The sequence below is a fragment of the Cucumis sativus genome, chromosome 2 (assembly GCF_000004075.3).
Source record: "Cucumis sativus cultivar 9930 chromosome 2, Cucumber_9930_V3, whole genome shotgun sequence".
NCBI classification, from domain to species: Eukaryota; Viridiplantae; Streptophyta; class Magnoliopsida; order Cucurbitales; family Cucurbitaceae; genus Cucumis; species Cucumis sativus.
The window spans coordinates 21,974,631-22,001,664 of record NC_026656.2 but is presented as its reverse complement, the minus strand read 5'-3'; the positions used below and the strand labels follow the sequence as shown (position 1 = coordinate 22,001,664).

The 27,034-nt window shown below is 34.3% G+C and overlaps 4 protein-coding genes and 1 non-coding gene across 6 annotated transcripts; 3 read left to right on the top strand and 2 right to left on the bottom strand.

Moving 5' to 3' along the window:
- Positions 1-605: 605 nt before the first annotated feature.
- On the top strand, positions 606-11,135 carry LOC101222550 (putative esterase/lipase HI_0193). Of its 2 annotated transcripts, none has more exons than XM_031881317.1 (13): positions 606-1,047; positions 4,384-4,515; positions 4,663-4,689; positions 5,209-5,296; positions 5,766-5,809; positions 6,197-6,295; positions 6,736-6,793; positions 6,912-6,964; positions 7,280-7,381; positions 7,592-7,657; positions 9,996-10,117; positions 10,223-10,394; positions 10,505-11,135. In XM_031881317.1, the coding sequence occupies exons 1-13, from the start codon at positions 913-915 to the stop codon at positions 10,571-10,573; spliced, it is 1,167 nt and encodes a 388-aa protein (XP_031737177.1). In that variant the 5' UTR covers positions 606-912; the 3' UTR covers positions 10,574-11,135. The 2 variants fall into 2 exon arrangements, with proteins under 2 accessions (XP_031737177.1, XP_031737176.1); XM_031881316.1 differs by having other exon boundaries at positions 607-1,047; positions 4,381-4,515.
- Positions 11,136-13,960: 2,825 nt separating this feature from the next.
- LOC101222789 lies at positions 13,961-18,620 on the top strand. The gene is made up of 3 exons (XM_004138619.3): positions 13,961-14,412; positions 16,880-17,028; positions 17,739-18,620. Exons 1-3 carry the CDS (start codon positions 14,151-14,153, stop codon positions 18,414-18,416), a joined length of 1,089 nt encoding a protein of 362 aa, XP_004138667.1. The 5' UTR covers positions 13,961-14,150; the 3' UTR covers positions 18,417-18,620.
- A 448-nt stretch (positions 18,621-19,068) lies between these two features.
- TRNAN-GUU lies at positions 19,069-19,142 on the bottom strand. Its single transcript has one exon. It is a non-coding gene; the product is annotated as a tRNA-Asn (tRNA).
- A 654-nt stretch (positions 19,143-19,796) lies between these two features.
- LOC101221442 (ethylene-responsive transcription factor ERF020) lies at positions 19,797-20,243 on the bottom strand. Its single transcript, XM_004138781.3, has one exon. The coding sequence runs from the start codon at positions 20,241-20,243 to the stop codon at positions 19,797-19,799; it is 447 nt and encodes a 148-aa protein (XP_004138829.1).
- Positions 20,244-24,227: 3,984 nt separating this feature from the next.
- LOC101221683 (lysine histidine transporter-like 5) lies at positions 24,228-26,816 on the top strand. The gene is made up of 6 exons (XM_011651576.2): positions 24,228-24,820; positions 25,104-25,896; positions 25,999-26,104; positions 26,196-26,287; positions 26,372-26,440; positions 26,554-26,816. The coding sequence occupies exons 1-6, from the start codon at positions 24,582-24,584 to the stop codon at positions 26,650-26,652; spliced, it is 1,398 nt and encodes a 465-aa protein (XP_011649878.1). The 5' UTR covers positions 24,228-24,581; the 3' UTR covers positions 26,653-26,816.
- The last annotated feature ends 218 nt before the right edge of the window (positions 26,817-27,034 follow it).

Below are 27,034 nucleotides of genomic sequence, written 5' to 3'. Positions count from 1 at the left end.
CATAAGTTTACTCTTTCGATGTTTGTAGCTTATTCACGTTTGGGTATAAATATTCATTACGTGTTTATCAATAAAATCACCACAAATATTATTTTCTCTTTTTATTGAGATTTTAATTTCTTTCTACCTACATTAGAGATTGAAAAAAAAAAACATATTTTGCATTAACTTGAATAATTTACTTTTTCATTCTCATTTCCATATCTAATAACAACAATGCAAACAAAATTAGATGACCTACTAAAAAACAATGAAATATTGTGAAACGGAAAAGAAAAGAAAAAATCAGATTGATCTTATATTCCGAGTTTTAATTAAAAATAAAAATTACAGCTATGAAAATTAAAGAAGAAAATGAAGGAGTGAGCATTGATTCTCATCAGAAAAGAAATTTTTTTTATATGTAAATGAAATAAGAACCTACATTCGAAATGACCATTAATGGATTCTGAAAAAGAAAGAAAGAAAAAGTATGATTAGAAAAAAATTGATCTTTATATAAATGGAATAATAACTTGCGTTAGTTCGTATGATTATTGAGGGGCAAAATAGGAAGGTAAAGATTCTTCCCATTTTGCTACCTTTTGTCTACATAAGAAGTAACCATAATAACAACTGTCCGTGTGTGTATTTCGTCGCGTAGGTGTGGGAACATGAGGCAGGCAGTGGCACAGGGTCTCCAGCTGCTCGGTGGATGCTTCAACTAACCTGGGACGCCCCGTCACAGCGCCTTCCTCGATTTTTCCGCCTCTCGTTTTCCTTTCATCTTTCCTCATTTCTCCTCCTTCATCGTTTGCTTTACACCCATTTCGTCTTTGATTCCTCCCTCAATTATTCCCTCGCCGGATCTTCCTTCTCCAAAGGAAGCTCTCGGCGTCTTATGATTCCTCTTTTCTCTCTTTCTGCCCCGCAATGCCGATAGTTGCGACATTTGCGGCTACATTTTCCGGATCCCTTCTTGATTCGGCTGACAAAGGCTCTGCGGTTCGGTTCCATCGCCGTATCAGTTGGCCTGCTAATCCAGTCAGCTTCAACTGCCATTTCCAGGTACTTTTTTTTCCTCATTCTTTTTTTTTTTGTTTCTCTTCAGGTACTTGTTTTTATGTTTTTCTCTCTTCACCGTTCTGTTGTACCAACATTTCTTGCCAAAATATAGCTCAAATGGTTTTATGGGTATTCTCAAAGGAGAAAACTCAAACATGCTAAATTACTCTTGGTCTATGTTTGTTTGTTTCGATTTTTTGTCTGTTTTCTCCCAAGTATTCAGTTCACAAAAGGACCCAGAAAGGATGGAGCGAGCGCCACAATTTACCCTGATTACCTTAATCTGGTTTGGTTCGACTCGGACCGACCAGTAAATACATCAGTCTCGCATGCATGATTGGTGTGAAAGTCGTTTACCTCCCCTGCCACTTTTTGAAATTACACGATTCAATTTAATTTAAAGATTGCAAGTATGGTGTTTCTTTAACTAAAAAAAAATACAAGTGTGGCGTAGATTTCTTTTTAGTTCACGAGTCACCGGGAGATTGTATGGATGTTGGTCCTCGGTTAAAATATGGGACATTTACAAATAAGTCAGACCAAAACATTAATAGATAGCAAAATGACAAAATAATGTGCAAATATAACAAAATTTAGATTTTTCGGTGTCTTTTAGTGTTGGACTATATCAATGTTAGGTCTTGTACATTTTGTTATATTTACAATTATTTAAATATGTTGCTATACACTTAACTTAATTATTAGCCATAAAAGTGCTATCTATTGCAATTACCTTAAGATACATTGCTATTTTCAAATATAGCAAAATAAACTAAAATATTTACAAATATAACAAAATATCACAATGGACAAGGTAGACAAAATAGACTACTACATATATACTTTATCCCCTTTTTATTTGTGTTCTAATTTTTCTAAACTATCATTTTTTGTTTTTGAAATTTGAATTTCATATGTATTTGATCACAAGGGGTTTCAAATGTCAAGAGTTAAATTTAATTTCTAATTCATCTTTGAAGATTGAGTTTGGCTTCTAATTTTTTAGTAATGAGCTTCCTCATTAATGATAATAAGAGAGACTAAAGCTCAAAGTACAAGAGAATTATACTAAGAGTAAAAAGGACAGAAGAAAAAGAGTTAAAGAGCAATCACAACAAAGTACAACCGAGTTAATCAAAACCTTCAGGACCCCGAACAAAACAAAGAAAATCTGAAAAACAAAGCAAAACTTCAAAACTTGAAGTTGAGTTTGGCTTTTAGTTGTGCATTGGGTATTAAAAGAAAAAAGAAAAAACTACACATCTACAAAGTTGAGTTACATATTTTAATTGTCATGTCATCATTTCTTTATATCAATTAGCAGTCAACAACCATTTAAAAACAAATTTTGAACTCGTGAAAAATCAAATCCAAACTTTAGGAACCTGGTCAAGTTCAGGTGCACCCCTTGATCCTTGATTTATATGCTCATTGTATAACTCTCTTGTTCTATGAGTTTCTGTTTCATTATTAATATATTGATAAAAAGCCTGTTTCTTTTTAAAAAAGGTACCTGGTCAAGTTAAAAACTAAATTCAAATATCAACGGTTAAGCCTTGGTTGATAACTATTTGGTTTTTAGCTTTTGGTGTTTGAAAGTTAAACCTATTTCCTCTTAGATATTATATGATGATTTTCATCTTTTTAAGTAAGAAAGTTCAATCTTTAGCTAAACTCCAAAAGCAAATCAAGATTTTAAAAAATATTTTTTAAAAAATCTTTAAAAAGCAAGCTTTTCGAAAACATTGTCAAAACATAGAAAATAGATAACAAATTAAGAAATTTGGAAGTGTTTATAGGCTAACTAAAAGTGAGTTTTGAAAATCTGGAACCAAATAGAAATAAGTTAAAATCCTAGGACAGAAAGTTTATTTTACCCTGGATGTTTTGTTTGTTATTATAGTTCATTCAAACAAGAGTTAACTGTTTTATTTATGTTATGAATAAATAAGTAAGCTTCTTCACACTTATTTTGTTTGCCGGAGACAAATGATTTCACTTTGCTAGAGCACTGCCAGCCGTTCTAAGGTTAAACTTTGCTCCATTAGGATAGGAGGTTCTTTGTAGATAAGCCACTTCTGCATTCACGCCTAATTTCGTTTTCTTCTTCGTGCTTCCTATTTGAGGAAAGCATATCAAGTTTACCTTTTAATTTTTGTTAGGCTTATGAGCAGCAGCTCATAGACCACCTAAAAAGGAATATTTATTATTGGATTTGTATCCTGACAAAAGAAGTCCGATGGAGCAACAGTTTAAATGACAATCCATAAAAGGACCTTATTCTATTGTCCTGCTTCTGCTTAAAGAATAAAACTTGAAACTTTACACCTCTAAGTTGTGCATAAGATTGGACGAAAGATCATTCTCTTGAGGTCCTAATACTCATTATGCCTAGCATGGAATAGACTGTGGGTATTCACTCTATCAATATCTCAAATCAATAATGGACTTTTTAGTGCCTAAATGGGACACTTGATTCGGACCGAACTCTTTGTCTACTTTTCTCTTGTTTTGTTCCTTAAAAGTAACAATAAGACATCAATTTCTTAATAAGATCAACTTTTTTTATTACATGACGTACTTCTATAAAAAACATTGGCACGTGTGTAAACAAGGTGCTCTACCATTTGAGATATATCCCTTGTGCTTGTGATTCTTATCTTATCACGTAGATATTTCTTGTCAAGATGAACATTCTATGATCTATTTTGTTGATTTGTTTGATTCGTATTGCTTATCAATAGTATTAGATTTATAACCTACAAATGTGATGCAATAGGGCCCATTTGTTTTTCGTTGTGATGATAAATGACCTTCTATAACTTAGTGGTTAGAGTATTGCTTTCACACAACGGGAGTCATTGGTTCAAATCCAATAGTAGGTAGAACTTATTCAATACCATAAAAGCAATGGCATCTAATAAGTTTTCCTACTCAACTTTTTGGACTCTTCATGCTATTATGCTCAATCATATACCTGAGAGGAGTGATGTATACCTGAGGGCCCACTTGTAAGGGGATATATAAAGAGAATGGTTTGGGGATTAGCAATCTTTAGGTTTTGTTTTGGGAAAGGCTGTTGTAGGCTTTATTAGGAGAGGTTTCCAACCTTCTCGAAGGAGCTGGGTTATTATCCTTCTTTCTTTCATTTTCCTTACTTGATATTTCTGGTTGTTTGTTAGAAATTTGAGTTTATTATATCAGTATTTTGCACAAAGTACTGTCTCTGTTTGGCTTGTTGGGAATTTTTATGTTTTCAGGTTTGGGGTCCTAACAAAGACATACCTAAGAAACTGTTTTTGAAAATGATAAGTATGTTTTATATTGTGGTTTCAGCAGAATGGCATGCACTTGCCCCGATTTGCTCATGGTCGTTCAAGCATTGCAGTTAAACATTCATCTATCCGTGCTGCATTGTTGGATGAGACAATTTCACATCAAAATCTCGGGAAAATGGCTTCTGAAACATTGGTATCTATTCTCCTCTAATGCTTACAAGGCTAATGCCATTGCCAGTCCGTTTTACACTCTCTGTTGTTTTAATCCTCTTCAATATCAAAGATATTAGACTCTACCTTTCTGTTTTTCATTTAACCTGGCAATTATTCATTTTTACAGGCTTTTGATCTTGTTCAAGGAGCACTTGTAAGTTCTATGAATCTCTTTTACTCTTCATGGGCCCTGTATGTAGATATTTTCTTCACTCTTCATGTATTTAGATTTTAGCGGCAGGACTGACTGGGTGAAATTCAGTTATGAGAAACCAGTTTAAGCTTATTTTGTTTTCTATTCTACACGTGGGTTCTTTGATTCTTCCCAACACATGCCAATGAAAATTTGGATCATTACAAATAATTACCTTTTCAAATCATGAATGTAGAGTAAAGTTTCAATCACTCATGCCTACTAAAGTTCTTATTCTCAATGAACAAGGGTACATAAAATGTTCTAGAATTTCTTTTCTTTTCAGTGATCTTACAGAAAAGTGTGTTTTTAGTGAGTTTCCTTTTATATTTCTAAGAATGGGGATTGTGCAAAGGTTCTGGTGCAATCTAATTTGTCTATTTATGTATAAATAATTTCTGAATATCAGAGTGTATGATACCGCTGTCACATGCTTTGTGGGAGTCTGTTGTTAAATTGTATTCTGTATGGTCTGAGCAGGTAAAGTGGAGTAATGTAATGGATAGATCACCCGATCCACCAACAGCAGTCTTTCTGCATGGAATTCTAGGCAGCAGAAAGAACTGGGGTATGCACTTGACTTTTTGGGTTGTATTGAATAGTTTTCTTAACGTGCCCATGCTTGCTGAATAGTTAAGTGGCATGGTGCCTGAGTATGTTTGCCTTTTTTTTTTTTATACTAGACGGGATGGGTTGATGGCAAAGTGTTTAGCCACAGACTCACATGATGTTATCAGAGTCACAATGGCTTAATGGTCAAGTCAAACAAACTAAATATGAAAAGTTTGAAGTATTAAAAGATAATTATCACTTAGAGAGCACTGATAGAACTTTCTTCTTTCTTTTCTTCATCTCAATGATCTTATGTACTTTGAAGATTCAATTAAATAAAAGTTGACGTCTTTGGATTTTAGGTCTGCATGAATTATTGAAGTAACGGAATTAATGTGAATATCATAATTTTGTATTCGACCTTTGTAACTGTAGTTTTGAATTTTTGATAGTTAAGAGGGCTCACTTAGTACCTTATGCTACAGGAACCTTTGCTAGAAGATTGGCAAAAGAATTTCCAGCATGGCAGGTAGCTTTTCCAGTGTTGTTAGGGCTTGGGAATGGGGGTAGCTACCTTCTTTTTTTGTTCGTCAAAATATAACTTTTCTTGGATTGAAAGAGGTTGATTCTTTCCATGGAAAATTACAACATAGAGCCATGTGTTAATTTTCTTTTTGGTGTTTCTCACAAGACAAATCCTTTCATGTTTGCATTAGCATTAAAACATGTGGTAACACCTAACTCATTCTCGCTCAGTGTTCATGTATCTTCTCAATTATAGTTCTCTTCTCTTACTCTTTAGGTTTCAATCATAAATTTTAACATCTAAATGTCATAGGCTGAAATGTAAGGAGGGCACCTTGGGTTTAAGTTTTAACAATGTCGAGCTTACATTCTTTCATTTGTTGTAATGCAGTTTCTTTTGGTCGATTTGCGATGTCATGGCGATTCAACCTTAACTACGAAGATGAGCCCTCACACTGTTTCTGCTACTGCTCTTGATGTATTGAAGCTGGTGTGTGGCCTTCAGACATTAAATAAAATTATAATTGCATTCATTTCTTGAAAATTGGGCCTCTCTGTTTTGGTTTAAAAATCTTTTAATGACCTTACTTAACAAGATTTGTTCTATAGGTTGTACAACTGTGTGCTATTTTAACTTTTATAATGCACATGACATGTATTTTGGTGAGTTTGCACTCGTGCTTGCTTGAATTTATACGTATGTAGCTAAAGGTTATAATGTTCTGTGCCATCCCCTGCTAAAATTTGTTATACAGAGAATGTGAAACTAATGTGTTTGACGATAATAGGTTCTCATATTTGGCATCGGCTGTCTAGTTTCCAATTAGATTATGTACATTTACTCCTCCACGAGGATACTAGATGTTGTATTTTAGTGTGATGTAAACAAGATACACGACTGTTTTCTGAACTCCATTAATTGTTTATTAGGTCCGACAGTTGAAAATAACACCTCGAGTTCTAGTTGGGCACAGCTTTGGAGGAAAAGGTATGTCGTAACTAATAAGCAATGTACGCTAGCCTTTGTGCAATTTGACATGAAATCTTATTCAATTTTCAGGTGCTAATGATACTGGTGCTTACTGCACCTTAAATTATCTTTGCAGTTGTCTTGAGTATGGTAGAACAGGCTGCTAAACCTCTTGCCCGGCCAGTGAGAGTAGGTTCTTACCTACCAAGTACCAAGTTTATTTTAGCTCTCGAGTATTGTATACTACGTAGGTATTTGGGATTTTAACGTAACAAAATTTAGAGAAGTAATTAATTAAGGTTTTATTCTGGAGTAGAAGGCAATCAAATGCAATAAATTATGTGCCTATGTGGAGACCTTTTTTCCTCTCTCTCTCTCTCTCTCTCTCTCCAAAGAATCTAAATAGAGCTCATGTCCTTTCTCTTTATGTTCCTTTCTTTTCATAATGCTTATTTTCTTCTCTCTCTCTCTCTCTCTCGTCTTTTTCTATTTTGTTTCCTGTAGGTTTGGGTTCTGGATGCCACTCCTGGAATAGTTCGACCTGGTGGAGATGGAGAGGACCATCCTGAACAATTAATATCTTTCCTAAGTACGCTGGGAAATGAGGTAAAATTGCAGTGTACTTTTTATCCCACTCGTATCTCTCTCTTTTGGGGGTAAAGGAAACAGTCCACTGATTGGTTGTCTTTATCTTTTTGTTTTAGCATTTAAACCACTCTAATATTCTTGTTACAGTTGTAATATCTACATTCCAAAGCAGGATATTTCATGCTTTCTTTTGTTCGTTCACATCATTTACATATTTTTGGGTAATAGGTATCCTCAAAGCAGGATGTCGTGAATGCTCTAGTTCAACATGGATTTTCTAAGGATGTAGCACAGGTATCATGGGCACTTTTCTCTTAAACTATTTAGTCAAACCGTTTGTTTGAGCTTCTGTTGTCATGCCAAGATTATCTTTTGGGCATTTAGTTTTAAGCAGGTTTTTTTGCTTCTATCTTCATACGAAGTCTTCATTCAGTATTTGGATGTTTAAATAAGGTTCCACTCATGCTTCATCCTGATTCAGCCTCCTTTCTTTTTTTCATTTCATATGTTACATGATTGTGCAGTACTACCCTTAGTCTTAAATATCTATTCAACTTTCCAAATATTCACCTTATTAGAGGGAAGAGATTCAACAGTTCTTTTTCCCACATAAAAAAAATGCTGAATCAATCTCTTCCCTTGATATTTCTTCTACTTCTAAACAAGTGTTGGTTGAAGAACTCTTTTGATTTTTTGAAGTTGTGTAGCATGGAGTATACCTTCTACTGATAAATGAAAGTGTTATGTTGGAAAGTTTTGCTTTTTTTCCTCCTCCATTTTGAAGTGGCTTAGTTGGTTACTTTCCAAGTAAGATGCTAGTAAACAGCTAGAGCTTTGCATTTTTCTTCGTTTTTGTTAGTGGCCAAGGAGGGACGTTACTATCTCTGAAGTTTGTTTCATAATATTGGAAAATAAGTTTCTAAAAAAACTAATTTCAAGTCATTTCAAATACATTTTATATGTTGTACTAAGTTCTGTAATTAGATCACACATTTGTAAACTATCAACTACTGACAACTTTCAAGGTGCCTCGTGCATACTGCCTGGCGGTAAAGGGTGAATGAATGTGCATGTATGAGGATTGGCTTCATACTTGGTGTTCCCAAATAATTGCCCAAGTCAATCATCATTCAGGCAGTTCTTACTTTTTTTTTTAATTTAATTTTATTTATTTCCAAGGATTTTATTGATGAGATGAAATATACAAATGAAGGGGAAGTAATGCCCAAACTAACGAAAGTACACAAAAGATTTCCAGTTAAAATCAACTGAATCCAAAAGTATCAAAAGAGGACCCTTGAAAGGACCGTTGTTTCTTCTAAGCTACGTAGCTGCATTCCTGACATCACCTATCTTCGTGCCCACTAAATTGTCCAATCAAATTTTGTCATGTGATAAATTCTTTTCATTTCTTATTTTCTTTTATGAAATATTTCCATTATTTGTTTGACATGAGTGATGGTAAATGGATGCATAAAGATGGAAGATGTACTCAAAGTATTACTCTAATAATAATAATAATATTCATCAATAAATAGGTCCAGAGAACCTTCTCATCATGTAGAATGTCATATCTTCGTTATTTAAATTTAATTTCCACATTGCTAGAGAAGCACAATTTTATGTTAAAATTCTGATCAGTAAGTGACTAAGTTAAATCCTGACACATGATTGAAGATTTTGTGGATAATGGATTTGAATGGGGCATCGAAGTTAAGAAACATTTAGTAAGAGTTATTTGTTTGTGATAAACTGATACTACATACTTATATGTTAGGAATAACAAACAAGCAAATATCTCTACGTTGGCAACCATATTGGGATACACTCTTGTGACTTTACTTTTGGTTTCATCCAATAGACCTCATAGCATTGGGAGATAATTGTCCTCCCTTATAAGTTATTTCATTTCCTTATTTAAGGGATGTGGGATTTTGATAGTATTATCAACAATCCTTCTTTTGCACAAAGGACCCCTGAGCCTTCCTTCAAGTAGTCAATCGATCTCCAAATTGTACTTAAGTGCACTGCTAACTCAACCAAGAAGTAGTCATCCATCTAAATTACCATCGAGCAGTCTGCCTGTTTGAAGGCTCAACCAGGGATAGATACTGTTTCATGATTACATCTTTTCAAGGCTCCCACTTCTTTGAGATCAATTTGTTGTGAACAACAATCCTCCAATAATCTCCATAATGGTATGATATTGTCTTGTTTTTGGTTTCACCCAAAAAGCCTCACACCAGTGGTGATAGTTGACCTCTCTTATAAACCCATGATATCTTCTTATTTAATGGATTTGAGACTTTGATTCCATTCCTAACAATATATACCTTCTTTCTTTCAGAGATATATATATTTTTCGAAATATCATTTGAGGGATTGGATGTGATGTGAATGATGCTGTGCTATCTTGAACTGTCTTTTGCTTTGGTTTGTGACTTCAGTGTTCTTGATATTCTGTTTTGTTTACAGAAGGTTGTTTATCAATCCTGCTGAAATTCCTTACCTGATGTGTAACATATCAATCTTTTTTTCTAATAAGATGTCAACTTTGTATACGTTTGTTGTGTCATGTTTTCATTTTTTGGTTTGAGATTGTAACTTTTCTGAAAATTCTGTTGGTTCACAGTGGGTCGTTACAAACCTTCGACCTATTGGGCCTCATATTTCATCATCTTCTGGCTTCTCATGGGCGTTTGATCTCAAGGGCATCGCTGAAATGTATCAGTCCTATGAAGAGACAAATTTGTGGTAGTGATTTTAGATACCTTTTGGTTATCAACATATTCTTTTCCCTTTCAAAAAGCCTCAAGTTTGATCACTTAAATACTGCAATCTCATACGATTGTTTTGTAGGAAAATTGTGGAAGATGTTCCACGTGGTGTGCATATCAATTTCTTGAAAGCCGAAAGAAGCTTACACCGTTGGGCACTCGAAGACATTCGGAGAATTCATGCTGCAGAGGAACAGGCTGTTGAAGAGGGAGGTGGGGTTGAAATGCACGTTCTTGAGGATGCTGGTCATTGGGTATGGTTTTTTTTCCCCTTTTCACCCATCTTTTTCCGAACTCATTTTCTGTAAAATTATATGATATAAGGAAGAGTAATACTATATGGTGTGTTGTTATTAACTAACAGGTGCATGCTGATAACCCAGATGGTCTCTTTCGGATCTTGTCATCCTCTTTCAAAGGGATTAGAACTTGAGGCGAGCAAGGCTTTCTTTCTTTCTTTTTTGAGAAAAGTGCAAGATTTCTTGACACCATACATATCATATCATATATATTGCATATCTCAATTCTCAATTCATTTAGGCATTATAGGAACTTGCATCAACATCATTTTGTATATCTATTGCACATAAACAGTTTTGTCTTGTAACCCTAAGCTTAAATTTTACATGTCTTTCGTTTGCATCCAAACAGTATATTTGTTTCTGATTAATACGCATATGATGCTTCAAGTTTGACTAGAGTTCTAGCATTTTTCTGTAGGTCCTTTAACTACTCTTCTGTGCGTGTTTGTAGTACATTATCACTCGATATAACCATCATTCTGCAGAGTTTATGCCTAGACTCGGAAAAATAGATACTCTCGAGGTGCCACATAAGAAGGAAAGAAAAAAACCTTCTAGTTTATCGTCAAATTTTTTTCTCTTGTATTATTTTTTTTATGCAAATCTATATTTTTTCCTTATTTGTTGTTGGTCTCTATATAAGACCTTGTATTTGGTTCAATAACGTACAGAAATAATATTACATTATTTTTACTTCATTTCTTAGGTTGGTATCATAGCAGGTTTTTTGAAAACCCAAAACCCCCTAGCTTTATGAAAAACCTAAAAACTAGTTTTCCAACTTGTTGCATATACTCTAGTTTATCCTTGCTTGCGCTGCATATGCCTTTTTTTAAAGAAAATCAAAACTTGATCGTAGAGTTATAATGTGCATTTTTTTGGGTTATGCCTCAAATAAAAAAAGTACAAATGTTTTGATTCAGCGTAAAAAAAATCATGTGAGTATGGACGTTGTCTTTTTTAGAAAAACAACCATATTTTACCTTAAATTCTCTTCACAAAGTTATGTAGAAAATAATTTTCGAGAAATATCTAAATTACTTTCTTCTGTTAGTCATCTTGACATGTCCATCCCAAGTCCTTCAAAGTCAAGTATAGAAATTTCTCATTCAAGGGAAAAAATACTACAAATTGGCTCTACAGGTGAAATTCCTGAGTTAAAAGTTTCATACTAGAAGAGCAAACAATCAAAGGACCAAGCCTAGAGAGTTGATTCTACACAAAACCAATTTAAAATCCCAATAAATGATGTTGTTCTCCCTTTCCTTCTATTCTCAATATTTCAAATGTTCAAAATACCTCACCTATTTTCTTTGAAGTTCCTATTGCTAATTAGAGAAAGGAACTAGAACATGTGCTAAAATCTTCCATTGCAAATTACATCTCATATATGCAAAATGGTCAAATGATCGTAAAGCTTTCACATCTAGAATAGATAACTTATTTGTTCACTGGAATATACAAGAAGCCCTAGATGATTCAAATTGGAAACGAGTAGTTATGGAAGAAATGAATGCTTTGAGACAAAGTGGAACATGAGAAATAACAAACTTATCGAAAGATAAAAAAAACTGTGGTTTGAAAACGAGCATTTACAGTGAAGTGTAATGTTGGCGGTAGTATTGAAAGATACAAGGGCAGACTAACTAGTAGTTAAAGGCTTTACTCAAACTTACAAAATTGATTATTAGAAGACTCTTGCTCTCGTTGCAAAAATCAACTCAACTAGACCCTTTTGTCTCTCTTGCAACTAGAATCTTGAAATACTTGAAAGGAACTCTTGGTAAAGGTATATTGTTTCATAAAACATGATCACTTTCAAGTTGAAGTGTACATTGTTGTTGATTGGGCTGGAAGTACTACTGATAAAAGATTTACTTCTAGCTATTGTTCATTTGTTGGAGGAAATTTAGTTACACGATGTAGTAAAAAACAAAATGTAGTAGCTAGGAGTAGTGTTGAAGCAAAACTTAGAGTCTTAGTCCATGGAATTTGTGAAGGCATGTGGATTGACAGGATTTTTGAAGAACTAAAATGTCTCCAACGACACTTATACGAGTTTATTGTGATAATAAGGCTGCTATTGCTAACTCATAATCCAGTTCTACATGATAGGGCAACGCACATTGAAGTTGACATGAATTTTATATAGGAGAAGGTTGATGCAAGTGTAATATGCATATCTTATCTCCCTACGAGAACAAACATGTGATATGCTAAGTGAAAAGATAATTTGATAAATGTCTTAGCAAGCTAGCTATAAATGTCGTCAACAAACTAGCTTGAGGGAAGTGTTGAATTTCTTTTTCTCTTGTATTTTTTCTTATGTCTATATTTTCTCCTTATTTGTTGTTGGTCTTTCTCTATATAAGAAAATGTTGTATTTGGTTCAATAACGTAAAGAAAAAGTATTACATTACTTTTACTTCCCTTTTAAGTTATATATAATTAGATATGTCATGTTTAAACATATCATCTTGGTTAAATACTTTGAAATTTGTTTAATTTTAGTTTGAAATTTGTTTAATTTTAGTTTGTAAATTTTTAATGTTCAGTTTTAGTTTATGTGTTTTCATAATTTTTAAATTTTGTGTCTAGCAACTGGTAGATGGGTGTTTTTTTCTAATTTGTGTTTTTTTATTAGTATTTTCACTTTGAAATTAAAAAAAAATCTTAAAGGCACAACAAAACTTCGAAGACAAAAGATTCTCAAACTTATTAATAGACTCCTATTATTATAAAGGTTTATCACTAATTCTATTTCTATTTTAATAGATAGTAATAGAAATATCCTTATTTGTTTGAAGTTTGCATCTAGCAATAAGCTTTATTGTAGCCACCTTGATCATTTACGGTTAAATGAACAATTAAAATTTATAGTATGCTAATAGATCCAATAAAATTATAAAGAAGTATCCTTGTGATTGCAATGCCCTTACATTGTCTCAACAGAAGTATATAAAAGTATGTCACTGATAGAATTATAAGTGTATGACATGATAATAAACTCTTTATTGATAAACTCAAATAGACTATAAGCTTGTTTATGTTTAATAAGTTGTAATGAATGTATATAAAGGTGTATCGCATATTATTATTTGTTATTTTAATTTTATTGACTACTAGCACAGATAAGTCAAACTCCAAGTAATAAATAAAAAGTTTCACTTATTATTATAATTATTTTGCTATTTAGCTCTATCGAACTACTATATGAAGAACTCTTTGGAAATAGAAATATATTAATGATAGAGTTCTATTCGCTCTATAGGATTTGTAAACATTAATGTTAATATTAAAATTTAAAAATTATTATGATGTAAAAGTCATTGTGGAAGTAAATTTCAGTAAAAATTATTTTGAGGAAGTAAATTGAAGATCGATTAAAAAGACAATGACGAGAAGACATTGAGAAGAATGAAAGAATTAGAGGAAAGAAGTAAGTTAGAGTGAGTGAGTAAGCAAGTAGAGCAACAAAATTCCGTTAGATAATGGCATATTCGGTGTGAATGTGTATCGCTCTACATCATTTTCACTCTCTTCTCTCTCTGCCCTTACCTTAACTGTTAGCTGCTCATTGTTTGGCTTTCAATCTTCAATATATATCGCCAAAATATTCTCTCTCTATTTTCTTCTCCTTAGTTCTCTGGATTGGATCATCGTTTCCGACGCCTTCTTCCCACCAAAAAAAAAAAATCCCTTTCGGATATGGATCTCTTCGCTGCCAATGTCAAGAACGCCGCCGCCGCCGCCGCTCCTCCTTCCCCCTTTTCACTCAAACACTCCTTTCCTGATAGACCCATTTCCTGCTCTCTGGCGATGACTTCGAGGAAATTCTCTTCCTCATATCCCTTTGGCGCTGAACTTCTCAGCTTGCTTGAGATCCGTGTTTTCAAGCCCAAGCTTTCCTCTCCCGGTTTTCTCGTGCGGGCCACTGCCAAGAAGAATCACGACAATTCTCCATCTCCTGGTACTTTTTTTTTCTTCCCTCCTATGTTCTTCACTTCTTAGGCTTTGATCCTCCCCAATTTCTTTCTTTAGGCTTCTTTTTTGTTACGTGTTTCGAGTTTCGTTTGACATTACGATCTTTGCCCCTTTGCGCTTCTTGGTAATGATTGGTAATGATGGGAATTATGATATAGTACTGATTGAGGAATCTCCTATGTAAGCTTGTAATATAAAATTAACGTCGTATGATCTTTTCTGGTTATGTATACTACTCGGGACTTTCTTCTGTTCTCGGGAGTTCTTCTCCCCTTTGTGACTTGCTTATGTATGCTGGCTATCATAGCGAGGACTGTGTTGTTAAAATCACCCCCTTCCTGAACTGTCTTATTTTTGTCCTCTTTAAACTGATATGTGGCTATGTTTAAGTGGTTGGAAAAGCATTGTTTAGGCATGGTTTCTCATGGGTTCCATACTCATTGATGTAATTAAGAGTTGAGATTCGATTTTTACTGGAAAGTCTTTAAGGACGATCGATTGAAGTAAGGTATTATGGGGTTATGTTATGCACACTAGTTATTGAAAGTACGCTAAAGGTTTATATATAATTCAGACAAGCTCAAGCTTAATCAACGTTTGTCATAAGACATAAGGGAATGCAAAACACCATCCTCAAGGCTGCAGGTGTGGGCCTCCCGAAGATTGTATTGAATACTTTGGGGTATACTTACCAGTTCGTATTTATGTATAATGGTGAGGAACCTTTATATTTTCACAGATGTGTCAATTAGTTAAGTGTGTCAATTATTATTATTATTTTTTTAATTTTTTTTTTAGTTAAGAGTGTTTAGTTGTGACACCCTGCATATGTGGATTTAAAGGTGTGAATGAAATCATTGGATTGTAACCACTGAGAATGATAGTGACCAAATGCTTATGATAATCGATGTGGACAAATATCCCCATCTACGAGCAACCATCCACAGTCTATTGATCGGTCTTTCCCCATTTGAGTTTTATTCCTGAAAATTCCTTCATCTTTCTAGTTCTTGTTGCAGGATCAATTTTGTTAGAAATTCTTGCAAAAGAGGCTTAATCACATTTGTTATTTGATTTTATGCGATAAGATCAGTTATGCTGTATCAATTTTTGAAGAAGTGTTGTATTTTGAGAGGAAGATGCTCTTATCAGTTATAACTGTAGCAGCTAGAGATGAAAATTCTGTGTTCTAAAATTTTTCTTTGCGTTTACCCCACTTCTCTTACCATTTTCCTATTGTTTATTATTTTTTTTTGTATTACTTTACTTTTTCCATCATACATCTCTGTAATAGTTCTGCTAAAAAATCTGGCGAGAAATGTAAATGTGAAAAGTTAGTGCAAAAAATAGTGCGGCAGTGGTAATTTTTCCTATCTTGTTGATGGTAGGAATGGAATGATCAAGGAGGTTCAGTACTTGTATAGAGGCACTTGGATCTTTACTTTCAGGAGGTTTTGAAATTTGAATGGTTGAAAGATGGGCAGAAAACTAATCTTAACTTAATTATTGGTAACCTTAGTAAAATTTCGCGCTCGCTAGACAATTGCATTTGGAAATTGGATGTTGGGGTATTTTTTCAGTACTTTTCATTTTTTAATCTCAAGATGGAATTTGGGCTCATGGCCCACTGTTGTGTTCATCTTTTTTTCTGCTTACAGTTTTGAGTTCCAGTCGCATTGTACAAAATTAAAACCTTAAAATCTACTTCTTATAGATGGTTAGTCTTAGGCATCTTTTTATGTCCTTCCATTGCTTTCAATGACATTTCATTTGTTATGTTTTTATCCTCTGTGGCTCTGTACATTTCGAGTTGCAATTTCATTTCTTCTTCTTCTTCTCCTCTCTTTTTTGATTTTTTGCTTACAGCCTTAAGCTAACTGTTTTCAAGGATTACTGCCTTGGCCTTAAAAAATTCCTCTGGAAATTAAGGAATCATAGAAACATTACAAGTCGTGAATACTTCAACTGACCAGCCAAAAAGTTGTAGAAAAGGAAAAAAGTACATATTTTCACCTCCCTTTCTAGTTGAAAAAGATGCTTCTGACAGTGATGGTAAATTAAGTACGTTGCTTATGTAGTATTACTAGTGACGTTAACTTGATCCCAGAGTTTAACGTTAGTTCCTACCTCAATGATGCGAGTGGTGTCTTAATAGATGTTACTTTAGTCCTCTGGTGGAGATAGCTATAGATTCATGGGGATTGTCTAAAAAAAGGAAGGTTCCGTAGCTGAAAAAGAACATGCTTCTCCACTCTGTGAAAGTTAGCTACTGCCAATCACTTGGTGAGGCTGTGGATGTTTAAATTAAAGTGAACTATTGCACGATCCAGGGAGACCATAGGCAGAAAACTATTTTTTTTTCCATATGATAATTTATGCTAGGACTCCAAGTACTATGTTCACCATGAGAAATATCATTTTTTTTTTGTTTTGTTTTGTTTTCTCAAGTGCAGAAAATGGAGATCATTCTGTTCCTGGAGATGACGCTAAATCAAAGAATATTTCTGATGGCAACGAAAGTAATGAAACTTCTTCCCAGAAACCACATCTTGTAAATTTGGACTGGCGAGAATTCAGAGCAAACCTATTTGCTCGTGAGCAGGTGATTTCTCATTCTTTTAATTTTTACTGAATTCTACATTCTCCTTTTTGAAATAAAAAATGATGTTACTCCTAACTAGGATAAGGTATAAATGGTAACACACAGGGTAAAAAACCTCTCATAGATAGCTCATTTATAATATGGTGTTACTGTACCTAGTTTCATTAGGTAGGAGCCCAAGACATATGATTCATCTGCGAAGTGCAGTGCCCTTTCGGCTGAAGTTCAATAAATCATAACTGCTTTTCTTGTAATACTTGGGTTTTCTTAAACTCTGTTCAGAGCAGAATTGATTTCTCTTTTGTTTCTGGGAGCATCATACGTTCGACTTATTAAGAGCGTTATTGGATAGCTGAATGTTTCTGCGGGTAATGTGTATCACTGGAATGTTATGTTTAGTGGTGCAAATTGTTTCCATCGTGTGATTATGAGTAATGTTACACAAAAATATGGAGAGTTGTGAAAAAGAGTTGGCTTTTCAATTTTTTCTCCTGTTTGGTCTGGTTCTCCCGCTTTTGTATTTGTTAGTTTGTCCTGCTTTCTATTGTGGATTTGTTGAGGTCTGATTGGAAATGCAATTCTTCGTCTTGTTCTAGTATTATTATCAGATTGCTGAAGAACTTGAATGTAACTAAAATGAGGTCAACGAAAGAAATATTTACTCTTTGAATCCAATGCAACTAATTTTTGGTGCTGTGATTTTTTTGCAGGCAGAAAAGGTCGAAGCTGATGTGGAAACCCAGACTGCAAATGCTCACGAGTCTAAGGGTCTTGCGCTGAAGTGGGCACATCCTATTCCTATGCCTGAGACTGGCTGTGTGCTTGTTGCCACCGAGAAGTTGGATGGTGTTCGCACTTTTGAGCGTACAGTCGTCCTTCTCCTCAGATCTGGAAGCAGACACCCTCAGGAGGGACCATTTGGTGTCGTGATAAATAGGCCACTCCACAAAAAGATCAAGCATATGAAACCAACCAATATTGACTTAGCAACTACATTTTCTGAGTGCTCTCTACATTTTGGGGGACCTCTTGAGGCGAGCATGTTTTTGCTGAAAGCAGGAGAAAAATCGAAACTCCATGGGTTTGAAGAAGTGATCCCAGGCCTCTGCTTTGGTGCTCGAAACACCCTAGATGAAGCTGCAGTGTTGGTGAAGAAGGGAATCCTTAAACCTCAGGACTTCAGATTCTTTGTGGGTTATGCTGGTTGGCAACTGGATCAGTTGAGGGAGGAGATTGAATCAGATTACTGGTATGTGGCAGCTTGTAGCTCAAATCTAATTGGTGGAATCTCATCAGATTCCTCATCAGAGGGGCTATGGGAAGAGATTTTGCAGTTAATGGGTGGTCACTATTCAGAGTTGAGCAGAAAGCCTAAGCAAGATATGTAGTTTACTTATGTGAAGGAAGCAAACATTGAAAAAACTCTCAACGTTCAAATATGTAATCTACGTTAAAGCCAAATGTACAGAAGTTAGCTGGCTTTTGAAATTTAGCAGACGGACAGCTACTACTACCTTTTTATAGCCTACTTCTAAATGTAATTTATGTATATTCTGTTCACGTTTGCTTAATTCAATAGCTGTTTTAGAATATGCCTACATCTGATCATAATTATTATTATTGTTTCTTGTCATTAAAAATCGAAGCTATTTGCTTACAGAGTTTGTTTGTGTTTCATAGTCTCCATTTCTAAAAAATGAAAATGCTAACAATATTTCTTTTTACACAAAATGGTAGTTTCCAGAGATTTATATTCGGTTTGTGAGATGTGGATAAAAATTTGAAGAAAAAAGAAAATCCATTTACAGCTAAACTGGGAGAGGTATCAATTAAAACAAAATATGAAATGGGTAACTTGTTGTAATACAAGATAATACAAGATAAAACAAGCGCCATAATTGAAGTGCTTTGGTAGTGCTAGTCACTTACATGATCGTAATACCTTTTTCTCCTTTTACTTTGTTACCATTGTTTCAAAGGAATTATGGTGAATGGGTGAAGAAAAGCAAACAAACTTAAAAAGTGAGGGATAAAAAAAACCGCTAGAAGGAGGGCTTGAACCTCCGACCTTGTGGTTAACAGCCACACGCTCTAACCAACTGAGCTATTCCAGCCTTTGGTTAATGTGTTCATAAAAGTTTTTAAATTGTAAGCTTAACCTTCCACAGTCGAAACCGATTTTCACATTTTAGAGGGAGAGATATTTGTGTGGGTTGGGAATTGAAATTTTGAGGGAGGATCAGGCAGATGGAGAAAGAAACAAAACGTTATTCCCTCGTCACTGCTATAAATGCAAGTTCCACTTTGTAACTTTGAATTTTGTTCATATATTCACATTTGAAAGTCTTCGCTGATCGATACCATTTCATATTTTCCATTCCCTTCACCCTCCATTTTCACTTTTCACACTTTCAAACCTTATCTCCTTCTATCATTATCTTCATCATCTTTAGTATATATACAGTACAAAAAGTACATTTTTATTATTCATCAATTCTTTGCCTACATGTCACACGCGTGCCACATTTCCCACTAGACCACTACTTCGAAAATTTAGCGGATCCACTTATCAAATTTCACGTTAAAATAATATACTAAAAATTATAAAACGTTCATGTTCTTAGAATACGACCACAATAATCTTCAATAATATTTTGATTTAATTCATATATACAATTAAATCATTGGAGATTTATTTTTAAATCATGGAAAGTTGATCGGTACTTGATAAAATCATCACAAAATCCCAAATTACGACTAGCGCTCGCTCACAGATAATCTTGGATGGAAAGATCTTGATCATTATTGAGCCCCGAGTACTGCTCGTCTCCCGATGCTTGAAATGCCCCCGCCCGCCCACTGCTGCCCCGGTCGCCCAAACTGTTGCATATATACTGTGCGTCGACAGCCATGGCTGCGTCGGAGGCCGCCCTCTGAATGGAGCCAGGCGACATGTCGTCTCGGATAAGGAGGTGGTTGGTCAAGGGCAGCACCATCGGCGGAAAGTTCAGGTGGTCTAGGTTTGAGGGTCTTCTCAGACAATAATATGCAACGTCGTGAGCCACAGCGGCGGCCTCGGGCGATGAGTAAGAGCCAAGCCATAACCGATCTTGACTGCCCGGAATTCGAATCTCTGACACCCACTTCCCCCACTTACGTTGCCGTACACCCTTGAATTTCTTTGTCTCACCGGGACTGTTGGAGCTGGAGGCCATAATCCTTTTATGAGTTGACACTGAAATGGATAAAGTATAGTATTGGATTAAGGTGGAGTTTGAGGAAGAGGAAGGTTGTGGGAAAGACGAAGAAAATTTTCTGGGTTTTTATAGGTTGAAATCTTAGGGCAAAGTCAATTCTCAAATATGAATTAAATATTGTTATAGGCCATACTCCATAGCATATTCAATTGAATTGTGTATTGGTCAAAATTTTCAAAGTCATAGTCAAAAGTTAATTGTATGATATAGGTATGGCAGTGGGAGCAAATAGATGGGTTGATTTTGCATTATTTTATTGTTGAGTTTTGATGTAGAATGGCAAAGCAAATTACGTGACTGCCTTTCCATTCGTCTCCGCTCCGCCAACAATAAACGTGTTGGACCATTTAATTTCAAGCTCCACCTCATCCTTTCCGTCCAATCATGTCACGTCTACGAGGCAGGTTGACATTCAAGTGGGAATTTACGGTCATCATTTTCTTCCCTATAAAATATACATATAGGAATGAAATAAAACACTTTCTCTCACTATAAACATGTCTATTTGTATAATCACCCTCTTTATCACCTACATTATATATAAATCAAATTTTCATGGATAAAAAAAAATGCTTAAACTATTTAGAGAAATAGCAATAAATAAATAAATAAATAAATAATAATAACATTGATATACTTTTATAACTTTTCTATTGGTGATAGCTGAAAGGTAGATATGTGTATAGATGTGGTGGATAGGTAGATGTGTGTGTGAATTATCAAAATTGTCAAAACTAATTTTAACAATTTATATAAACTAAGCAAGAATGGAAGAGAAAGGAACTTGTTCAAAAATACTGTAATGAAAGGAAGATAGGAGTTTGTCGCTAGGTATTTGACCAAATAGGATCGTTCAGTTCCTATAGAACCTATCACTAAAATACCCAGAGAGAGGGCTAAGCAGCGCGAAAAGGGTTTTCCATGAGATGGAAAATGAAAACTATTAACCCTACACGAGGTTTGTGAATGAGTGATTGTCTGATAATGAGCAAGGAATCTTTGTCTTTCTAGTAAACATGATATACTGAACTCATAATTCATTAGATACTTTTTCTTAATGTCAACTAAGTATCGTAAGTAAATTACTCCTGGTTGTTCAATCATTTGATAACCAAAGTTATTCTTTGATAAATGATCACTATGAGTCAGACTCAATAGAATTTGATCAATCATTTTTTATGTTGTTAAGGTGGAGAACTGAACCAAGAATTCTCATATGATTGAAAAATTTTTGTATTTGACTTTCTCGTGATGACAATTATAAATTTATAATTTAAGGAAGCATGTGATTTAAAAATTAAACAAAAGCATTTACAATTTAAGAAAGTATGTGACTTATAATTTTCGTTTAGTGTAAGTTTTTATTTACAGTCACTATGATTTAATGTAGTGTTAACCTCTAAACTCTTTCGTTTGATGTAACTTAACATTACAGTAAGTTTTTATAATAAAATTCTAGTGTTAAGTTAGAGACTAGAATTTTATTCTCTAGAGTCGTACTTTTCTATTAATAAAATAAGTTGTTCACTTGATTTTGAATAACAAAAGTTCAATATTGAATTTTTTTTTTCAAGATTATTATATGAAATCTTGATTAAGCATAGTTGACAAGTATGGATGAAGTTGAATGAATACGGCCACCCATCCAATAATCTGTCTCAGGATGAATATTGTTAGAACTAAGAAAATGAATGTGATACGTCGACTAACATATGAATACAATTAATGTGATAGAAATGCGAATTTGTTAGGATTGATGTGAGCAAGTGCAAGTTGTGAACATACACAAAATGTGGTGCGCTAAGTCGGTTGATAGACCGAGTCACCAAACAACTGATATTTATATAATATGTAAATAATTGGTCAAATATATTGAATGCACGTGCTACAAATATAATTGCTACAGAACAAAAAAAATGAAATTGACCATGTTTCGATTTTAATAATATATTTCTTTTCAAAAATTAAAATCACAAACAATTTCCAATATTTCATTACATTCAACTTAGTCAACCTTAAGCAAGCTAATTAAGGGTTGCAATTTTAAACATAAATAACTTAAAAGGTGTGATAATTTTTTCCATAGGATATGTGTTTTTGTTTGAAACGTAGCTAAAAAAATCTTCTGATGGGTACCTAATAGACCGTATGTATGGTGCATAGAAAAATTAATATTAGTCTACGGTTCAATTTGATAACAATTTTTTTTGTTTCTATAATATAATTGTTTGTAAAAAAAATCTAATAATTTTGATAATTTTATCATACTATCTTCGTTATTGTGAAAGAAAAGGTGTCTAAACCGTAGGAATGAATAATATTGTAATACACAGAGTGATAGAAGCTCGCTATACTCATGATTGGTGTTTATGGACCATGAGTTATATACATATTACCCCAAATGTTGTACAAGTGTCTTAAGATGACACACTATAAGTATTCATGTAATCCATAAATTGTCCATAAATAGTGACGTTTGGTGGGTTTTTTAAAGAATACACATATGAGTGAAAAATTCATAAATCTTGGAAATGGTAGGTGAGTTTGGAAGAATTTTTTTTATCTTCATATATTCTTATTTATTTTAATATTATATTTTTTCGAGATTAGTGTTTTCATTGTGTCTCAATGTACAAACTTTATCAACATCGAGCTCCTTAGTTCTATGTTTTAGTACTTTATCAAAACACACTAAACCCCTGCCCCGTTGACTAGCCACTTCAGCCAGTAATTTATCTTGTGCGAAACTTTGCCTCTGGTTGCTTCCCTAGCTTGTCTTGCTACTAATACTACTAAGTAGAAAGGTAGTAAGAAAAAGGAGATTTGTGGATACTAATACTACTAAGCAGAAAGATAGTAAGAAAAAAAAAGGAGATTTGTGGATCTAATTCTTTTCCTCAGCCGTCTCCAATTCTAGTAAGAAGAGGGTGTCGTCAAGTTCGTGTTTGCAACCTTAATTGACATAACAATATCTACAACATGACCAACAAAATTTCTCTAAAATAATTCTTAATCCTTCCCTCCCCAACTATAAGACTTAATTTGAGTATTCTTCATGATGTAGCAAGTTTTCGCTTAAGTCTTCTAACATAAAGTATTACCAATAAGAAACGGTTTCTCCAAATAAATAAATAATGCTCAAGAAATGGTCACATATTTAACCTAAACACCTGCTTTATCACTAATAAACATATAGGCTAACATAAATTGTGAAAAACAGAAGATCATAGGAAAATAACCAAACTTAACACACACTTTGCAGCATGCCAAATATCACAAAACGACATTTTTCACAACCTAAATTAACAAACAATTTTTTTTAGTAATTAGTTAGTTAACAAATAGTTTGGTAAAGATAAAATTAAAGAAATTAAGTGACTTAATGGCGACTGATCAAAACACTATGTAAGGAAAATGAAAAGGTTATTTAATTTTTGGTCTTCAGTACGAAACTAGAAGGATTCATTTTCTACGTAAATTTCCAATTATTGTCTTAGGCCTAACCATTCGATCATAGAAATGAAAACAACTGTCAAAGTTAGAACTCAAAGTAAATAATATATATCTATAGAAACAATAATGGAAGATTACCAATATGCAGAAGTAAAATTTTGTTTTAATAGCAAACGAAAATATCGAATTTGGCTTGCCTTGGGTTGGCCCTCATTTATGCATGACACATCTTATATCATAATTATGTAATAAATATATACAAATTAGGGTTGAAAGAAAAAAGAGAAACATTAGGAGAGAACAAATGATTGTTTTTTGCCAGCCTAGGAAAAGAGAGGATGGTGATGAAAAAGAAGTAATTAAATTATTAACTGAGGTAAAAAAAAAGAGAAAAGAAAAGAAAAACGTGAGAGAGACGAGGAAAAGAAATAGAAAGAAAAGAAATAGAAAGAAAAGAGAAGAAAAACGTGAGAGAGATGAGGAAAAGAAATACAAGGTGTGAATAAAACTTTGAAGGACTAACAAAAGGAAAGAGAGAATTATCCTTATCTAGAGTTCCCAAAGGCTTCGTATTAGGATCTTAAACATGTGATAATTAATTAAAGTTGTGAAAAATGAGGAATGGTTCAAAAACTCAATTACTTGATTCTAGGATCTCCAAATCAATGTTCTTTATCCACTTTCACTCCTTCTGTCTCGCCCCAACTACACACTAATTAACGTAACTACGTACTGATCATCATATATATAAATACATCCCACGCCTCACTCTTCCATAACAATTCAACCAACCACACACCATCCTTAATTAACATATAAACCTCATTCTGATTCAGCTTCAAAATGGAACAAGATAATAACAACATTGTCCGTGTTGAAAATGTTGAGCCCACTGGCTCGACCACAACAATGACTACGCCTACGCCGCAGGAAGAAGACAAGCCCCAAGACCAGATCAGCAACTGGCTACCCATCACTGCCTCCAGGAAAGCCAAATGGTGGTACTCCGCTTTTCACAACGTCACAGCCATGGTCGGCGCTGGCGTTCTCGGCCTGCCCTTTGCCCTCTCGCAGCTTGGATGGTTTGTTTATAATACTCTCAACTTTGTCAATTTGTTCATTTGTTTAAATTAGTCCATTATCTTTTATCAAAATTATAATATTAATTTTGAATTTTTTAAAATACTCAAAGTCTTAATTTTTGTTTTAAATTTTGAAGACACTTTGTACTTAAATAATTTTGAAATGTTTTTTTTTAAAAATGAATATACTCAAGAGGAGGAAATATTAATTAAGTTAATTGAAGCTTGAAGTGTTATTTAATTTAGCGTACTTACATGTGTAACTATAATTACAAATACATAGGGCCCCTGGAGTGACAGCCATTGTGCTGTCGTGGATACTCACGTTCTACTCGTTGTGGCAACTGGTGGAGTTGCACGAGGCAGCGCCGGGGAGGCGGTTTGACCGATACCATGAGCTAGGGATGTACGCGTTCGGGCCGAAGTTGGGTTACTGGATCATAATGCCCCTTCAACTCACAGTTCAAGTGGCTTCCACCATTGTGTACACGGTGACCGGTGGCAAGTCATTGAAGAAGTCATTCCAACTTATGTTTCCAAAAGTGTTCGGTGGAGTCCGACAGACTTACTTCATCCTCTTCTTCACGGTGTTTCAACTAGTAATGTCCCAAAGCCCAAATTTCAATTCTCTAAAAGGTGTTTCTCTTCTTGCTGCAATCATGTCCTTCTCCTACTCCATGGTGGCTTGCGTCACATCCTTCATCAAAGGAACAGCAGACCACCGCATCCACCATGTCACCTACGGGGTTAGGTCCCAGACGGCCATAGACAGGACCTTCGACGCATTGAACGGAATTGGGACGATTGCATTTGCCTTCGCGGGACACAGCGTGGTTCTGGAAATACAAGCCACTATTCCCTCCACCGAAGAGAAGCCGTCCAAGATCCCAATGTGGCGAGGGGTTTTTGTGGCTTACATCATTGTTGCCATCTGCTACATCTCCGTTTCTGTTTCGGGATATTGGGCCTTTGGGATCGCTGTTGAGGATGACGTTCTTATTTCCCTTGAGAAGCCTAATTGGCTCATTGCTGCTGCCAACTTCATGGTTTTTCTCCACGTCATTGGAAGCTATCAGGTCAAAACATAAAAAAAATGGGTGCTCGTCTTTAATTTGGCTGTAACTATATATTTTATTCACACTTCTCAATATATTTGATGCCCTATTGTATTACGTTAGGTGTTTGCAATGCCGGTGTTCGATACCGTAGAATCAGCTCTAGTACAAAAGTATGAATTCAAGCCAAGCCGAACGCTGCGACTAGTTGCTCGAAGCAGTTTTGTTGGTAAGTACTAATAATTGTAATTGTTAATTATTTTCTATTAGAAAAAAACTTAAATAAGAAGCTGATTGAAATATTGGCATTGCACACACAGCATTAGTAGGACTTGTGGGGATGTGCATTCCATTCTTTGGAGGATTACTTGGATTCTTCGGCGGATTAGTGTTTTCTGCCACCTCATATTTCGTAAGCTTTTAATCACTTTCTTAAGGGAAAAAAAAAAAAAAAGAAACAAGATTGAAAATTAACTAATAATTGATTTGAATAAAGGTACCTTGCATCATCTGGTTGTTGGTTAAACGCCCCAAACCATGGAGCTTCCATTGGATTGCATCTTGGGTAAGTTAGCTAGCTAGTGTGGTTGGATAGGAATTGGATTTCAATCGTAGTAATTTGCTATATAATTGTAAATATTTTAGTTCATTATTTTAAAATTTATAACTAATTTCCAGGTGGCAACTATCATTGGAGTATTGATAGCAATGCTAACACCCATTGGTGGACTTAGACAGATTATTCTCTCATTCAAGACGTACAAGATTTTTTCTTAAACCTTTTGCTTTTCGGATTTTGTTTGTATATATTCTAATTTCTTTTCAATTGTTTTTGGTTTGGGAGGGAAATTGCTTAGCTTTAGCTCTTTTCCTTGATCAGTTGAATTTTTCATTCATTGTTTGGGATAAAGATTATCATAATCCTTGTTTTAGGCTCGTCATAACTCATCTTCCCTCTCTCTCCTACTTCTCAATCTCTCTTCAACTATCCATAACTCTACCTCTTCAACTCTACTATAGTTTTATTATTTAATTGTTTTTTTAATTTTACTCTTTTATTTTTAGAATGTTATTTGTTTTTAATTAATTTAATAATCTTAAAAAATAATATTTTTTAAATTTATTTTATTTACGAAATTAATTTTAGTTAAATATTAAT

Coding starts and splice junctions, on each gene's coding strand:
- LOC101222789 (XM_004138619.3), top strand. CDS start 14,151: ATGGATCTCTTCGCTGCCAATGTCAAGAACGCCGCCGCCGCCGCCGCT. Junction 14,413..16,879: donor CGACAATTCTCCATCTCCTG/GTACTTTTTTTT, acceptor TCTCAAGTGCAG/AAAATGGAGATCATTCTGTT. Junction 17,029..17,738: donor ACCTATTTGCTCGTGAGCAG/GTGATTTCTCAT, acceptor ATTTTTTTGCAG/GCAGAAAAGGTCGAAGCTGA.
- LOC101222550 (XM_031881316.1), top strand. CDS start 913: ATGCCGATAGTTGCGACATTTGCGGCTACATTTTCCGGATCCCTTCTT. Junction 4,516..4,662: donor AAATGGCTTCTGAAACATTG/GTATCTATTCTC, acceptor TCATTTTTACAG/GCTTTTGATCTTGTTCAAGG. Junction 6,794..6,911: donor GCACAGCTTTGGAGGAAAAG/GTATGTCGTAAC, acceptor TTATCTTTGCAG/TTGTCTTGAGTATGGTAGAA.
- LOC101221683 (XM_011651576.2), top strand. CDS start 24,582: ATGGAACAAGATAATAACAACATTGTCCGTGTTGAAAATGTTGAGCCC. Junction 25,897..25,998: donor ACGTCATTGGAAGCTATCAG/GTCAAAACATAA, acceptor GTATTACGTTAG/GTGTTTGCAATGCCGGTGTT. Junction 26,288..26,371: donor TTTCTGCCACCTCATATTTC/GTAAGCTTTTAA, acceptor ATTTGAATAAAG/GTACCTTGCATCATCTGGTT.
- LOC101221442 (XM_004138781.3), bottom strand. CDS start 20,243: ATGGCCTCCAGCTCCAACAGTCCCGGTGAGACAAAGAAATTCAAGGGT.